This window comes from Aquarana catesbeiana, linkage group LG05 (genome assembly GCF_042186555.1).
Source record: "Aquarana catesbeiana isolate 2022-GZ linkage group LG05, ASM4218655v1, whole genome shotgun sequence".
In the NCBI taxonomy this organism is placed as follows: domain Eukaryota; kingdom Metazoa; phylum Chordata; class Amphibia; order Anura; family Ranidae; genus Aquarana; species Aquarana catesbeiana.
The window spans coordinates 255,320,289-255,335,312 of NC_133328.1; the positions used below are offsets into that span (position 1 = coordinate 255,320,289).

Genomic DNA, 15,024 nt, shown 5'->3' on the forward strand with positions numbered 1-15,024 from the left:
ATCTGATGTAGGGAGGAGCCACAAGAGAGCAGCAAAGAGCATGAGAGCAGGAAAATGACATTTGTAAAGGAAAAAATGTCATTTAAAACTGCTTGCAGCTGTAATATATTGCCGGATCCCAGCAATTTAAATAAAAATCATTGAGAAAAACAGCATGGGTTCCCCCCCAGTCCATTAACAGGCCCTTTGGGTCTGGTATGGATATTAAGGGGAACCCTGTGCCAAAATAAACAAAAAAAAATGCGTGGGGGTCCCCCCAAAATCCATACCAGGACCTGCAGGTCTGGTATGGATTTTAAGGGGAACCCCGAGCCAAAATGAAGAAAAAATGGCATAGGGGTCCCCCCAAAATCCATACCAGATCCTTATCTGAGCATGCAACCTAGCAGGCCACAGGAAAAGGGGGGGACGGGAGAGCCCCCCCCAACCGTACCAGGCCACATGCCCTCAACATGGGGAGGATGCTTTGGAGTCCCCCAAAACACCTTGTCCCCATGTTGATGGGGACAAGGGCCTCATCCCCACAGCACTTGCCCGGTGGCTGTGGGGGTCTACGGGTGGGGGGCTTATCTTAATCTGCAAGCCCCCTTTACCAAGGGAACCCCCAGATCCCGGCCTCCCCTATGTGAATGGGTATCGGGTACATTTTACCCCTATACATTCACCAAAAAAGTGTCAAACTAGTAAAAATGACAGGAGACAGTTTTGGACAAGTCCTTTATTAAAAAAAATTTAATTAAAAAAAAAAAAGTCCCGTGATGTCCATTCGTCTTCGATCACAGCGTCCGACGGACCGCGAAAAAAAGAAAAAAACATCCTACCCATTTTGAAGGCATGTGGCCTGGTATGGTTCAGGAGGGGGGCACTCTCTGGCCCCCCTTTTCCTGCAGCCTGCCAGGTTGCGTGCTCGGATATGGGTCTGGTATGGATTTTGGGGGGGACCCCTACACCATTTTTTTTTATTTGGCGCAAGGTTCCCCTTAATATCCATACCAGACCTGAAGGGCCTGGTAATGGACTGGGGGGGAACCCATGTCGTTTTTTTTCAAAGATTTTTATCTATATTGCCGGGCCCCGACAATACATTACAGCCGCAAGTAGTTTTAAATGAAATTTTTTCCTTTATAAACGTCATTTTGCTGTGGTACTGTTCTAAACATGGGAAAGATGCGATACTTTACAGGCATACTAAGGACACCCCCCAGGCACGATATTTAAAGGAATATTTCATTTTTATTGTTTCAGTTTAAGCATTATTAAAATCACTGCTCCTGAAAAAACGACCATTTTTAAAACTTTTTTTCAATCCATGTGCTCACCCTATGGTCCATGCCAATGGACCTTTAGTTTGTACAGTAAACGTTTATGGGGAACTATGTCAAGTGCTTTTGCAAAATCCAGATACACCACATCTACGGGCCTTCCTTTATCTAGATGGCAACTCACCTCCTCATAGAAGGTTAATAGATTGGTTTGGCAAGAACGATTCTTCATGAATCCATGCTGATTACTGCTAATGATACCATTCTCATTACTAAAATCTTGTATATAGTCCCTCATCATCCCCTCCAAGAGTTTACATACTATTGATGTTAGGCTAACTGGTCTGTAATTCCCAGGGATGTATTTTGGGCCCTTTTTAAATATTGGTGCTACATTGGTTTTTCTCCAATCAGCTGGTACCATTCCAGTCAGTAGACTGTCAGTAAAAATTAGGAACAGTGGTCTGGCAATTACTTGACTGAGTTCCCTAAGTACCCTCGGGTGCAAGCCATTGGTCCCGGTGATTTATTAATGTTAAGTTTCTCAAGTCTAATTTTAATTCTGTCCTCTGTTAACCTTGGAGGTGCTTCCTGTGATGTGTCATGAGGATAAACACTGCAGTTTTGGTTACTGAAGCCCCCCGATTCCCTCGTGAAGACTGAGGAGAAGAATAAATTCAATACCTTTGCCATCTTCCCATTCTTTGTAACCAGATGTCCTTCCTCATTCTTTATGGGCCAATATGGTCTGTCCTCCCTTTTTTACTGTTTACATACTAAAAGAATTTCTTGGGATTTTTTTGCTCTCCTCCGCTATGTGTCTTTCATGTTCTATCTTAGCCGTCCTTATTGCACCCTTACATTTCTTGTTGCATTCTTTATAAAGTCTGAATGCTGATGATGATCCCTCAACCTAGTATTTTCTGAAGGCCTTCTCCTTTGCTTTTATATGCTTTTTTACATTAGAGTTAAGCCATCCAGGACTTTTGTTCGCTCTTTTAAATTTATTACCCAATGGGATGCATTGGCTAATGCCCTTATTTAATATGCTCTTAAAGCAAACCCATCTCTCCTCCGTGTTCTTTGTTCCTAAGATTTTATCCCAATTTATGTCTTCTAGCAAGGCTTGTAGTTTAGGGAAGTTGGCTCTTTTGAAATTTAGTGTCTTTGTATTCCCCTTATGTTTCCTATATGTGTGATTTATACTGAAGCCAATTGACCTATGATCACTGTTACCTAAATTGCCCCGTATTTCCACATCCGTGATCAGGCCTGTATTGTTGGTAATCAGTAGATCCAGTAACGCTTTATTTCTAGTTGGTGCGTCTACTATCTGACCCATAAAATTGTCCTGCAAGACATTTAGGAACTGGCGAGCCTTAGATGAATGCGTGGTTCCCTCCGCCCAGTCTATGTCTGGATAGTTAAAATCCCCCATTATGATAACACTTCCCATCCTTGCTGCTAATCCAAATTGTGATAGATCTGTCTCCCCTTCCTCCCTCAGGTTAGCATACTCCCAGTATTATTTTCCCCTTAGCTTCATCCCTTTGGAGCTCTACCCATAAGTATTCCACCTCCTCCCTAGCTCGCTTAGAGATGTCATATCTCACATTCACTTGTACATTATTTTTAATATATAGGCATACCCCTCCCCCCTTTTTACCCTCTCTATCTTTGCGATAAAGGGTATACCCTTGAATGTTTGCCAGCCAATCATGAGAGCTGTTGAACCAGGTCTCTGAAATTCTCACAAAATCCAAATCCTCCTCGTACAACAGTATCTCTAGTTCACCCATCTTGTCCGCCAGGCTCCTGGCATTGGTGAACATGCCACATAATTTAGACCGGTCGAATATTATCCTCTTATTGGGTGTTCCGAGATTACAACTAGGACTTGCTACTATTCTTACGTTGGGTTTATGTGCTTTGGTCAACCTAACACTAATGCCCCCAATATTACCCTCTGGAATATGTTCCACTCTGACTATCTTTACCTCTGGACCCTCCCCCCTATCGCCTAGTTTAAAAGCTCCTCTAACTTTTTGGCCATCTTCATTCCCAGCTGATCTGCACCCTCCTCATTTAGGTGCAGTTCATCCCTTCTATAGTACCGGTTATCAACTGAGAAGTCGGCCCAGTATTCCAGGAGCCCAAACCCCTCGATACTACACCAGCTCTTCAGCCACTTGTTTACTTCCCTATTCTCCCTCTGCCTTTCTGGTGTGGCTCGATATACCGGTAGTATTGCTGAGAATACTACCTTTGAGGTCCTTTTCCTCAATTTAGCTCCTAAGTCCCTAAAATTGTTCTTTAGGACACTCCATTTGGCTCTGACTTTGTCATTGGTGCCAAAGTGCACCATGACAGCTGGGTCTTCCCCAGCCCCTCTCAGTAATCTGTCCACCAGATCCGTGATGTCCCGAACCCGAGCGCCCTGTAGACAACATACTGTTCGGCGTTTCAGGTCTTTGTTACAGATTGGCCTCTCTGTCCTTCTAAGAATTGAGTCCCCCACCACCAGAATCTGTCTTTCCTTTCCCTTCGCTTCCCCCCCACTCTCACTGGAGGAGTACTTTCCCCGGCAGCTAGGAGAGTCCCTCAGCTCCAGCAGTGCTGGTCCCTGACTGGTTTCACCAATGTCATTCAATGGAGCGTACTTATTGGGATGCTCCAGCCCTGGATCGGCCTCCCAATGGCCAGGTGGCCATGGAGTCACCTTGACGACTAACAATGGCCAGGTGGCCATGGAGTCACCTCGGCTGCTTTAAGGGACTACTTAGCTATGTTAATTCTGTTTCTGTTTACAGATTGTATTTAAGGTAATATGGTCAGAAGGGGGGTGAAGATGTTCTCCTGGTGTATATATTTGGGTGGGTTTGTTCCAATAAAGATTCCATGTTCAAGCAGTGTAACTGAGCTAGTCTCGCCTGAGTTTTAATTACAATATATTGGCTGTAATATCTGATATCTGTAGGTCTAGATTGGAGGAAGCAGTGTACCGACGGAAGCACTCAAGCAGAGTGTGGGGGTTCCGTTACAGTCCACTTTAAAGTGATACTAAAGTTTTGTTTTTGTTAAAAATAACAAACATGCTATACTTACCTGCGCTGTGCAGTGGTTTTGCACAGAGTAGCTCTGCTCCTCCTCTTCTCTGGTCCCTTTTTGGGCGTTCCTGGACCCTCCCTCCTGTTGAGTGCCCCCACAGTTTTCTATGGGGGCACCCGAGCCGTAGCTCCGTGTGTCCATTCAGACACGTAGCCGTGGTTCACCGACCTCTTTTACTTCTTCCAGTTATTCTGAGGTACTGGTGACCTAGCCAGCGCCTTCCAGTTGCCCTCTGGGAAGGCTAGGTCCACCAGTGCCTTGCAGGACATTTTTATGGTCAAACTGAAAGATCTTATAAAAATTTAGCAAAATCTTGTAAGTGGACATGTGGGAATGTCGTGGCAACAGGGTGGTCATCATGTCCATCATCTTTCTCTCCTCATTGGGTGCCAAGTAAGGGTCACATGAGAGGCCTACCCAGGGGTGGGTTCTTCTGGGCTATGCTAGGCACATTGTACAGGATCACTGCCTTACACATGGGGCACCTTTACTTGAGCTCTATGCTCATGACCCAGGAGATGACTAAACATGAATGAACTCTAGTAAACCCCCTTAATGTCATATACACCAACATGGTCATTTGTACATTTGGGAGGGACACACAGAGCCAATGCCTTCTCCACCTATCCAGCGTATCACCGCTACCTCACTCGCAGTAACGGTATGGGGTACTGCCGTGTACCTAGCACAGACTCCATGCTCGCACTTCACATACAGTTGTGCTCATAAGTTTCCATACCCTGGCAGAATTTATGATTTCTTGGCCATTTTTTCAGAGAATATGAATAACACAAAAACTTTTTTCACTCTTGGTTAATGTTTGGCTGAAGCCATTTATTATTAATCAACTGTTTACTCTTTTTAAATCATAATGGCAACAAAAACTACCCAAATGACCCTGATTAAAAGTTTACATACCCCAGTTCTTAATACCGTATATTGCCCCCTTTATCATCAATGACAGCTTGAAGTCTTTTGTGGTATTTGTGGATGAGGCTCTTTATCTTCTCAGATGGTAAAGCTGCCCATTCCTCTTGGCAAAAAGCCTCCAGTTGCTGTAAATTCGTGGGCTGTCTTGCATGAACTGCACGTTTGCAATCTCCCCAGAGTGGCTCAATGATATTGAGGCCAGGAGACTGAGATGGCCACTCCAGAACCTTCACTTTATTCTGCTGTAGCCAATGACAGGTCGACTTGGCCTTGTGTTTTGGATCATTGTCATGTTGGAATGTACAAGTATGTCCCATGCGCAAGTTCCTGGCTGATGACTGCAAATGTTCCTCCAATATTTTTTGATAACATACTGCATTCATCTTGCCATCAATTTTGACCAAATTTCCTGTGCCTTTGTAGCTCACAAATCCCCAAAACATCAGCTATACACTTCTGTACCTTTCATCATAGGCCTTTTTGACTCTTCTCCAAATGCAGCATTTATGGTTGTGGCCAAAAAGCTCAATGTTGTTCTCACCACTCGAAATTACTTAGTGCCAGAAGATTTGAGGCTTGTCTCTGTGCTGTTTGGCGTATTATAAGCGGCATACTTTGTGGCATTTGCATAGTAATGGCTTTCTGCTGGCAACTCGACCATGCAGCCCATCTTTCTTCAAGTGCCTCCTTATTGTGCATCTTGAAACAGCCACACCACATGTTTTCAGAGAGTCCTGTATTTCACCTGAAGTTATTTGTGGGTTTTTATTGGCATCCTGAACAATTTTCCTGGCAGTTGTGGCTGAAATTTTAGTTGGTCTACCTGACCATGGTTTGGTTTCAACAGGACCCCTCATTTTTCACTTTTTGATTAGAGTTTGAACACTGCTGATTGGCATTCTCAATTCCTTGGATACCTTTTTATATCCCTTTCCTGTTTTATACAGTTCAAATACCTTTTACCGTAGATCCTTTGACAATTCTTTTGCTTTCCCCTCGACTCAGAATCCAGAAACTTCAGTGCAGCACTGGATGAAAGATGCAAGGGTCTGTCAGGAGTCCAGAAACACATTGTCCTTTAATACACACAAACACTAATTACAAGCAAACAGATCACAGGTGAGGATGGTTACTTTTAATAGCCATTCAAACCCCTTTGTGTCAACTTGTATGCCTGTTATCAGGCCAAAATCACCAGAGTATGTAAACTTTTGATCAGAGTCATTTGGGTAGTTTGTTGCCATTATGATAAAAAAGAGTAGAGTAAACACAGTTGAATGATAATAAATGGCTTCAGCCAAACACTAACCATGAGTGAAAGAAATGTTTTGTGTTATCATTCACATTCTCTGAAAAATGGCCAAGAAATCATCAATTCTGCCAGGGTATGTAAACTTATGAGCACAACTGTAATTCCATACCTGTGTACAGGGTGAAGGCCATGGCAGTGCAGATCTGCTTCCGTTGCTTATGGGGGATGGATTACGGCTGAAGGAGTGCCAACAACAACTCCCTCATCTGCCACATATACACGCTTAATGACAGGCTGCTAGAGAAACCTTTGTTACCCTTGATAACCACTGTATCTTTACACTGTATTAACTCTTGTACTTTTTTTCTCTGTTGGTTGCACTGGATGGACATGTGTCTTTTTTTTAACCAGATTAACTATGTAACTTGGCAAATTATATGTGCCGGTTACTTAAATTGCACTTTCCTCCCATACAGACTGGGTGTGAATGCAAGTCTCCCCTCTGTCTCTCTCTCCCTTCCACTGTTAGGATTCGGGCCTTATCCATTTTATAGCACACAGGACCGGGGGATCGAACCCACCAAAAAAAACCTGGGAGTACAGTTAACCCCTAAATTCCCGCTGGAGCAGCAGAGGTCACTACCTGCCTATAAATGTGTATACAGCGCTGTATGCTGAATTCAAAACACATTGCAACACATTTTGATGTATATCACTATTGTTCACGTATTGTTCACTGATTGCACTGGATAAATAATTTTTGTGATTGTGGGCTGTCTATGGGCATTCCTGTGGGTGGGGGGGTTGTGATAAGGGTTTTTTGCTATATGTTTATCTGGTTGCTCACTGCTGCCTGGGGAAGAGGTCCTTTGCAGCCTTGAAACTTTTCTTTATTGTGACAGCAAAAGTTTTCTGTTTCATTTTTGTTTAACCACTTGACCTCTGGAAGATTTACCTCCCTTCATGACCAGGCCACTTTTTTGTGTGATATAGCACTGTGTTGCTTTAACTGACAATTGCGCAGTCATGCAGCGCTATCCATAAATTACATTTATGTCATTTTTTTCCCCACAAATAGAGCTTTCTTTTTTTATGGTATTTGATTATCACTGCATTTTTCATATTTTTTGCGTACATTTTGGAAAAAAACAACATTTTTTACTTTCTGCTATAAAACATATCCATAAAAAGTAGAAATCTAATTTCCTCATAAATTTAGGCCAATATGATTTCTGCTACATATTTTTGGTAAAAAAAAATCCCAATAAGCGTATATTGATTGGTTTGTGTAAAAGTTATACGGTATCTTCTACAAACTATGGGATCTATACTGGAATTATTTTATTTTTTGTTACTAATAATGGTGGCAATCAGCGACTTATAGCAGGGCCGTGATATTGCAGTGGACATTCTGACACTTTGATACTTTTTGGGAACCAATGACACTAATATCGGTGATCGGTGCTAAAAATATGCACTGTCACTGTACTAATGACACTGGCTGGGAAGGGGTTAATTAGCTAAGGCGATCAAAGGGTTAAATGTGTGCCTAGTCAGTGTTTTTGTGTACACTGTGTGATGCTTTTACCAAGGGAAGTGATGGATTTCATTCCCTGCTTTGTAGGAAAAGAAAACCAATTGCTTCCCCACTAACAGGCAGAGCTCTGTTCTATGTGTCTTCCAGCCGATCGGCGGGAATCGCTGGCACCACGCGCGCACGCTCCCTACCCGAAAGTGCCAGGTCACGTACAAGTGATGCGGCTGGTGTAGGGGTTGAATTCTACCATTGGTCTCCCTCTTAGCTTTTAGCCTTGGCTACAGGGCCCCGGAAGTCCCACCCAGACACAGACACTGAAACTGAACTGAAGACCAGAGACTTGTTCATTTTTGGCTTGTGTTTCATCTTAAGTACACAGGATGAGATAGATGTTATTATTTTCCACCATCATTATATTAACCACTTAAGGACCGGGGCTATTTTTCAGACTCTGTGTTTACAAGTTAAAATAATTTTTTTTTTGTTAGAAAATTACTTAGAACCCCCAAACATTATATATATATTTTTCCAACAACCTAGAGCAGGGGTAGGTAACCTCGGCCCTCCAGCTGCAGTGAAACTACAAATCCCATCATGCCTCTGCCTCTAGCAGTCATGCCTGTGATTGTTAGGGTCTTGAAAGGTCTCATGGGACTTGTAGTTTCAAAACAGCTGGAGGGCCAAGGTTGCCTACCCCTGCCCTAGAGAATAAAATGGGGGTCATTGCAATACTTTGTCACACCATATTTGTGCAGCGGTTTTACAAGCGCACTTTTTTGGGAAAAAATACACTTTTTTAAATTAAAAAATAAGACATTTAGCCCAATTTCTCTTTTTAATATTGTGAAAGATAATGTTACGCCAAGTAAATTGATACCCAACATGTCACACTTCACACCGTTTTCATATGCGGGCGCTACTCACGTATGCTCTCGTTGGGACGCTTTAGATTTTTTAATTAAATTTTTTATTCATTTTACTTTGTTTTTTATATTGACACTGTCCTTTCATAAAAAAAAAAAAATAAATAAAAAAGTAAGCATTCCTTGTAATAGAAAAAAAGCATGACAGTACCTCTTAAATATGAGATCTGGGGTCAAAAAGACCTCACATCTCATATTTTAAACTAAAATGCAATAAAAAAAAACAAAAAAAAACGAATGTCATTTGAAAATAAATAAATAAATACAATTCTCCTTTAAAAGCATTGAGCCGAAGTGATGTTCGACGTCGCTTCAGCCAGTTAATGGTATGGAGCTGTGTGGGGGCCATCTTCCCCTCACTTGGCAGCCAGCCAAGCAGGAGAAAGGACCCGATCATCTCCGCCGCTATTGGCGGCTCCGGTAAGCAGCGGAGACCACCGGAGCATGGCGGGGGCCTTTCCCACCCTCCGATAAAAGTGATCTTGCAGCGAATCCACTGCAGGGACCACTTTTATCTGAAAGAGAACTGCCCGCTGAAGAGCATACTGGGGTTATGGCAGCTATCTGCTGCCGTAACAAAGACATTCCTCTTCAAAGTGCCGACGTATAACGATGGCGGGCGGTCCGTAAGTGATTAAAAAGTTATTTAACCCTTCAGCTGGCAAGCGGTTAAACATAGTGTGCTAGTGATATCTTGGATTCTCTTCCACAACACTCCCGATGGATATATTTAAGAAGTCAATCATAATTCATCTTCTGAAAGCAGCCAAAAGCTTACTTTAGATACTGAAATACTGGAAAACACCAAACCAGACACAATTTTTAGAGGAAATCGCTTATGAGCACAAATCCACATCACAGTGCTTTTACACCACTACTTATGCCCAGTACAGGATCACAAAATTGGACGAAAAATACCGATTTTGAATCGAATGTACGATAATCTGATCATTAGTGTACAGCTTTTGAGAGCCAATTGCGACAGTTCATGCAAAACTATCCGAAGGGACAAACACAAAATATTTTCTTGAACAATACCGGAACAAATGTTTTTTGTTTAATCAGTACACTTTTCGTCCAAAAAAAAAAAAAAATCAGAAGACCAAGACCACATGCTCGTAAACGCATCAATACATTACAACACAATAGAACACACTACATCACTTCCAAAATTGTATTCTGTTGTGTGAGAATTTTCGTAACTTTAGTAGCCTCTTAATTTTCAAAATGAGACTAGCATGCAAAAAAAAAACCACGATCATTCATCCGATATTCTCATTGTGTGTAGGAGGCTTTAGGAAGGCTGTTATATACTGTATATTCTCCTAATAATAGATAGTTCTGATCAAAATAGCTAACTCTAGAAACTACTGTAAATCAGAAAGCTTACTGTTGCTTTACATTTCCTACTCCCCTTCATATGTCTCATTCTTAGTCGTGTGTGTTCTGCATCACTTTACTGTCTCAGGAAACACAGAATGATTACAACTTCTATTTGTATGTCAAAATATGGAATGGTGGTATCAGAGGCGTAACTAGAACCTTCAGGGCCCCGGTGCAAGAAACAATGATGGGCCCCCCCTTCCATCCAACCCCGGGCTTCCAATTTTGGGAGGGTATCCATGGACATCCTCCCAAAACTGTGCTTCCCGCATGACCCCTGGGACATGCATCCAGCGCAATCACAGTGGCCCTTTACCATGTGATGTCAGCTGATCACATGTAAACAGACTTGCCGGTTATCCGCAGCCCTTTCCTCCCACGCTGTGTCTGTGTTAGGAAAGGACTGCCATTAACTGTCAAGAATGTCAGTAAATTGTTTACACTGATAATCAGTGCCCCAATCATCAGTGCCATGTATCAGTGCCCATCAATGCCGCCTACAAGTGTTACCTATCAGTGCTCATTAATGCTGCCTATTAGTGCCCTTCAAATCTGCCTATCAGCCTCACCTATCAGTGCTCATTATTGCAGCGTCCATCCGTGCCACCTATCGGTACTCTTCAATACTGCCCATCAGTGCCCATCAATACTGCCTTAGTTCTGCCTTTCGGTGTTCCTCAGTGCCCATCCGTGCAGCCTATGAGTTCTGCCTATCAGTGCTCATCAATGCCCATCATTGCCTCCTATCAGTGCAGCCTATCAGTGCCCCCCTTCAGTGCCTCCTATCAGTGCCTTCTTAGTGCCCCCTATCAGTGCACCCTAGTGCCTTCTTAGTGCCCCCTATCAGTGCCTCCCTTCAGTGCTCATCAGTAAATCCCATTGGTGCCTCCCATCGGTGCCCACTATCAGTGCTCATCAGTAAATCCTATGAGTGCCTCCCATCGGTGCCCCCTATCAGTGCCCCCTATCAGTGCCTCCCTTCAGTGCTCATCAGTAAATCCCATTGGTGCCTCCCATCGGTGCCCACTATCAGTGCTCATCAGTAAATCCTATGAGTGCCTCCCATCGGTGCCCCCTATCAGTGCCCCCATCTGTGCCTCCTATCAGTGCCCACCAGTGCCCCCTATTAGTGCCCCCTAGTGCCTTCTCAGTGCCCCCTATCAGTGCCTCCCTTCAGTGCCCATCAGTAAATCCTATCAGTGCCTCCCATCGGTGTCCCCTATCAGTGCCTCCCATCGGTGTCCCCTATCAGTGCCTCCCATCGGTGTCCCCTATCAGTGCCTCCCCTTCAGTGCTCATCAGTAAATCTTATCAGTGTCTATCAGAGTCCTCTATCAGTGTCCATCAGTGTCCATCAGAGTCCTCTATCAGTGTCCATCAGTGCCCTCTATCAGTGCCCATCAGTGTCCTCTATCAGTGTCCATCGGTGTCTATCAGTGCCCATCAGAGTCCTCTGTCTTCTCAGGACAGCACGGCTCTGAGCGCAGAGCGTGTCTCTCCAGTGGCATCACTAGGGTTGGTGTCACCCAGTGCGGAAAAAACTGGTGTCACCCCCCTCTACCAACTATAGCCCCCCCCTCAGTACAGACCCCCCTCCACTAACTGCAGACCCCTCTCTCAGTATAGACCCCCCACTAAGTACAGACCCTCCTCACTAAGTACAGGCCCCCCTCTCACAGTATAGATCCTCCTCACTAAGTACAGACCCACTCACTAAGTACAGACCCCCTCCATCAGTATAGCCCCCCTCATTGCAGACCCCCCATCTATCAGTATAGCCCCCCTCTATCAGCATAGACCCCCATATATCAGTATAGACCCCCCTCAGTTCAGACCCTCATCTATCAGTATAGACCCCCCTCAGTTCAGACCCTCATCTATCAGTATAGACCCTCAGTGCAGACCCTCATCTATCAGTATAGACCCCCCTCAGTGCAGACCCTCATCTATCAGTATAGACCCCCCTCAGTGCAGACCCTCATCTATCAGTATAGTCCCCCCTCAGTGCAGACCCTCATCTATCAGTATAGGCCCCCCTCAGTGCAGACCCTCATCTATCAGTATAGACCCCCCTCAGTGCAGACCCTCATCTATCAGTATAGACCCCCCTCAGTGCAGACCCTCATCTATCAGTATAGACCCCCCTCAGTTCAGACCCTCATCTATCAGTAGAGACCCCCCTCAGTGCAGACCCTCATCTATTAGTATAGACCCCCCTCAGTGCAGACCCTCATCTATCAGTTTAGATCCCCCTCAGTGAAGACCCTCATCTATCAGTATAGACCCCCCTCAGTGCAGACCCTCATCTATCAGTATAGACTCCCCTCAATCACTATAGACCCCAGTGTAGACCCCCCTCCATCAGTGCAGACCTCCCCTCCCTCATTGCAGACACCCCTCCATCAGTTCACACCCTTCTCAGTACAGAACCCCCATCAGTTCACACCCCCCTCAGTACAGACCCCCTCCATCAGTGCAGGCCCCCCACAATGCAGACCCCCTTCAGTGCAGACCACCCCCCTTCATCAGTGCAGACCCCCCTCAGTGCAGACCTCCCCCCTCCATCAGCACACACCCCCCATGGTGCAGACCCCCCCATCAATGCAGACCCCACTCAGTGCAGACCCCCACCCCATCAATGCAGACCCCCCTCAGTGCAGACCACCGTCCCTACATCAGTGCAGACCCCCCTCCCATAGCGTTCCCCCCAGCACATGTCTGTTTGGATAAAAACTTTACAGACCTCAGAACAGCGCGGAATAAGCACAGCGAGCGGCATGTGTGCCTCGGACTCCTCCTCCTCCCCCTCCGTAAACTGAGAGGAGGGGAGGCGGCTTCGGTCTGCTCCACTGTGCGCAGGGATGTGTAGGGGTGAGGACTGTGCAGTGTTAAAGAGCGGTGCCACTGCGCACAGGTGTCACCCCTCTGGCGGGTGTCACCCGGTGCAGCCCGCATCCCCCCCTGGCAACGCCTGTGCTGTCTCTCATGTAACAGCAGCACAGGCATCAATAGTTTGTTTTATTTCCCTCTCCGTGCATCCTCTCTCGCAGGACACACAGCTGATCTTCTCCCCCCTCCCCTCCCGTGTGTTCCGCGGGCAGTCAAGTGTGAAGCTAAGATGCTCACATTTCCCGCGGAGCACACAGGAGAGGGGAGGGGGGAGAAGATCAGCTGTGTGTCCTGCGAGAGAGGACGCACGGAGAGGGAAATGAAACAAACTATCGATGCCTGTGCCTGGGCCCTGTGAATAGTAACCCCGCTGGGCCCCCCCCACAGTGGCGGAATGCCGGGCCCCGTCGCAAGTACGAATGTGGCGACCCTGGTAATTCCGCCACTGGGTGATATTCTAATTGTGTTCGGGCTGCAAAAAAACTTTATTTACTATACTGCTCTAATATATTCTTTTAATTTTTTTTCTCTATAGGTCTGTACTGCTGTGACAGAGCTGAGGATCATGCTTGTCAAACAGCTTGCAAAAGAATTCTAATGACTAAAAGAACTGAGATTGAGATTGTTGATAACTTAATTGCAGCTTGTAAAACCATGCCTCTGCCTCAGGATCCACTCTGGCAATGCTTTCTAGAAAGTTCAGTTCATCCTGGGGTCACAATTGCTCCTCCACCTTCTACTGGAGTTGATGGAGCTAAACTGCATTGTTGTTCAAAAGCAAATTCATCGAAATGTAGGTAAGTGATAACTTAGAACCTATGCAGGCTCAATGTAAAAAAACGGTATTACTAAATTGAATATATTATATAGGGCATTGATTAAGGCTTATGCCACTTACACACAAGCGGAATGTCCATCAGAAAAAGTCAGATGGGAGCTTTTCATCGTATATTCCGACCATGTGTATGCCCCATCGGACTATATATGTTCTATATTTTTTTCTGATGGAACTAATTGCTATCAGATAAACTGCTCCTCTGTATGCTGTTCCGACGCACCAAAAACGACGCATGCTCTGAAGCAAGTAAGAGAAGGAAGCGCTCGGTCTGGTAAAACTTGTGTTCCTAATGGAGATAGCACATTCCTCACGCTGCAAATTCTGAGATCTTTTAATGCAGTGCATTCTTTTGTGCTTTATAATGCTAGAAGAATGAAGTTGTTTTGCTGCTGATATTCACACAGAGTTCTCACAAACTTATTTCTTTATTATTTCATGTGATCTTCGGAATAATCTTTTATTTTTTTAAAGCCAGATCTCCATAATGCTGTTTAGAATTATATATATAGTCATTTTTTTAAATTTTTTTTTATTTCATCAAGATCTCCTTTTTTGGATTATTGAAAAATTATTTTCTAGTGATCTCCATAATTTGTTTTTTCGTGTGTCAAGTTACCACAATAACATTATTATCTTGTATTTTTTAAACTCAAGGAGGCTGGTTGGTGTCCCTTGTTAATTTGATGTTGTATTTTTGAAATGTACAGTCAGGTCCATAAGTATTGAGACATCGACACAATTCTAATCTTTTTGGCCCTATACACCACCACAATGGATTTGAAATGAAACAAACAAGATGTGCTTTAACTGCAGACTTGCAGTTTTAATTTGAGGGTATTTACATCGGTGTAGGAATTACAACAGTTTGTATATGTGCCTCCCACTTTTTAAGGGACCAAAAG

General features: G+C 44.4%; 1 protein-coding gene across 4 annotated transcripts in view; it reads left to right on the forward strand.

Moving 5' to 3' along the window:
- RECK (reversion inducing cysteine rich protein with kazal motifs) overlaps positions 1–15,024 on the forward strand; it is a 1,099,858-nt gene that overhangs the window by 462,663 nt on the left and 622,171 nt on the right. For all 4 annotated transcript variants that reach the window (XM_073630723.1, XM_073630721.1, XM_073630722.1 and 1 more), the window contains exon 9: positions 13,820–14,081. In XM_073630723.1, coding sequence (XP_073486824.1) covers positions 13,820–14,081 — 262 coding nt within the window. The remainder of the gene's footprint in view (positions 1–13,819; positions 14,082–15,024) is intronic.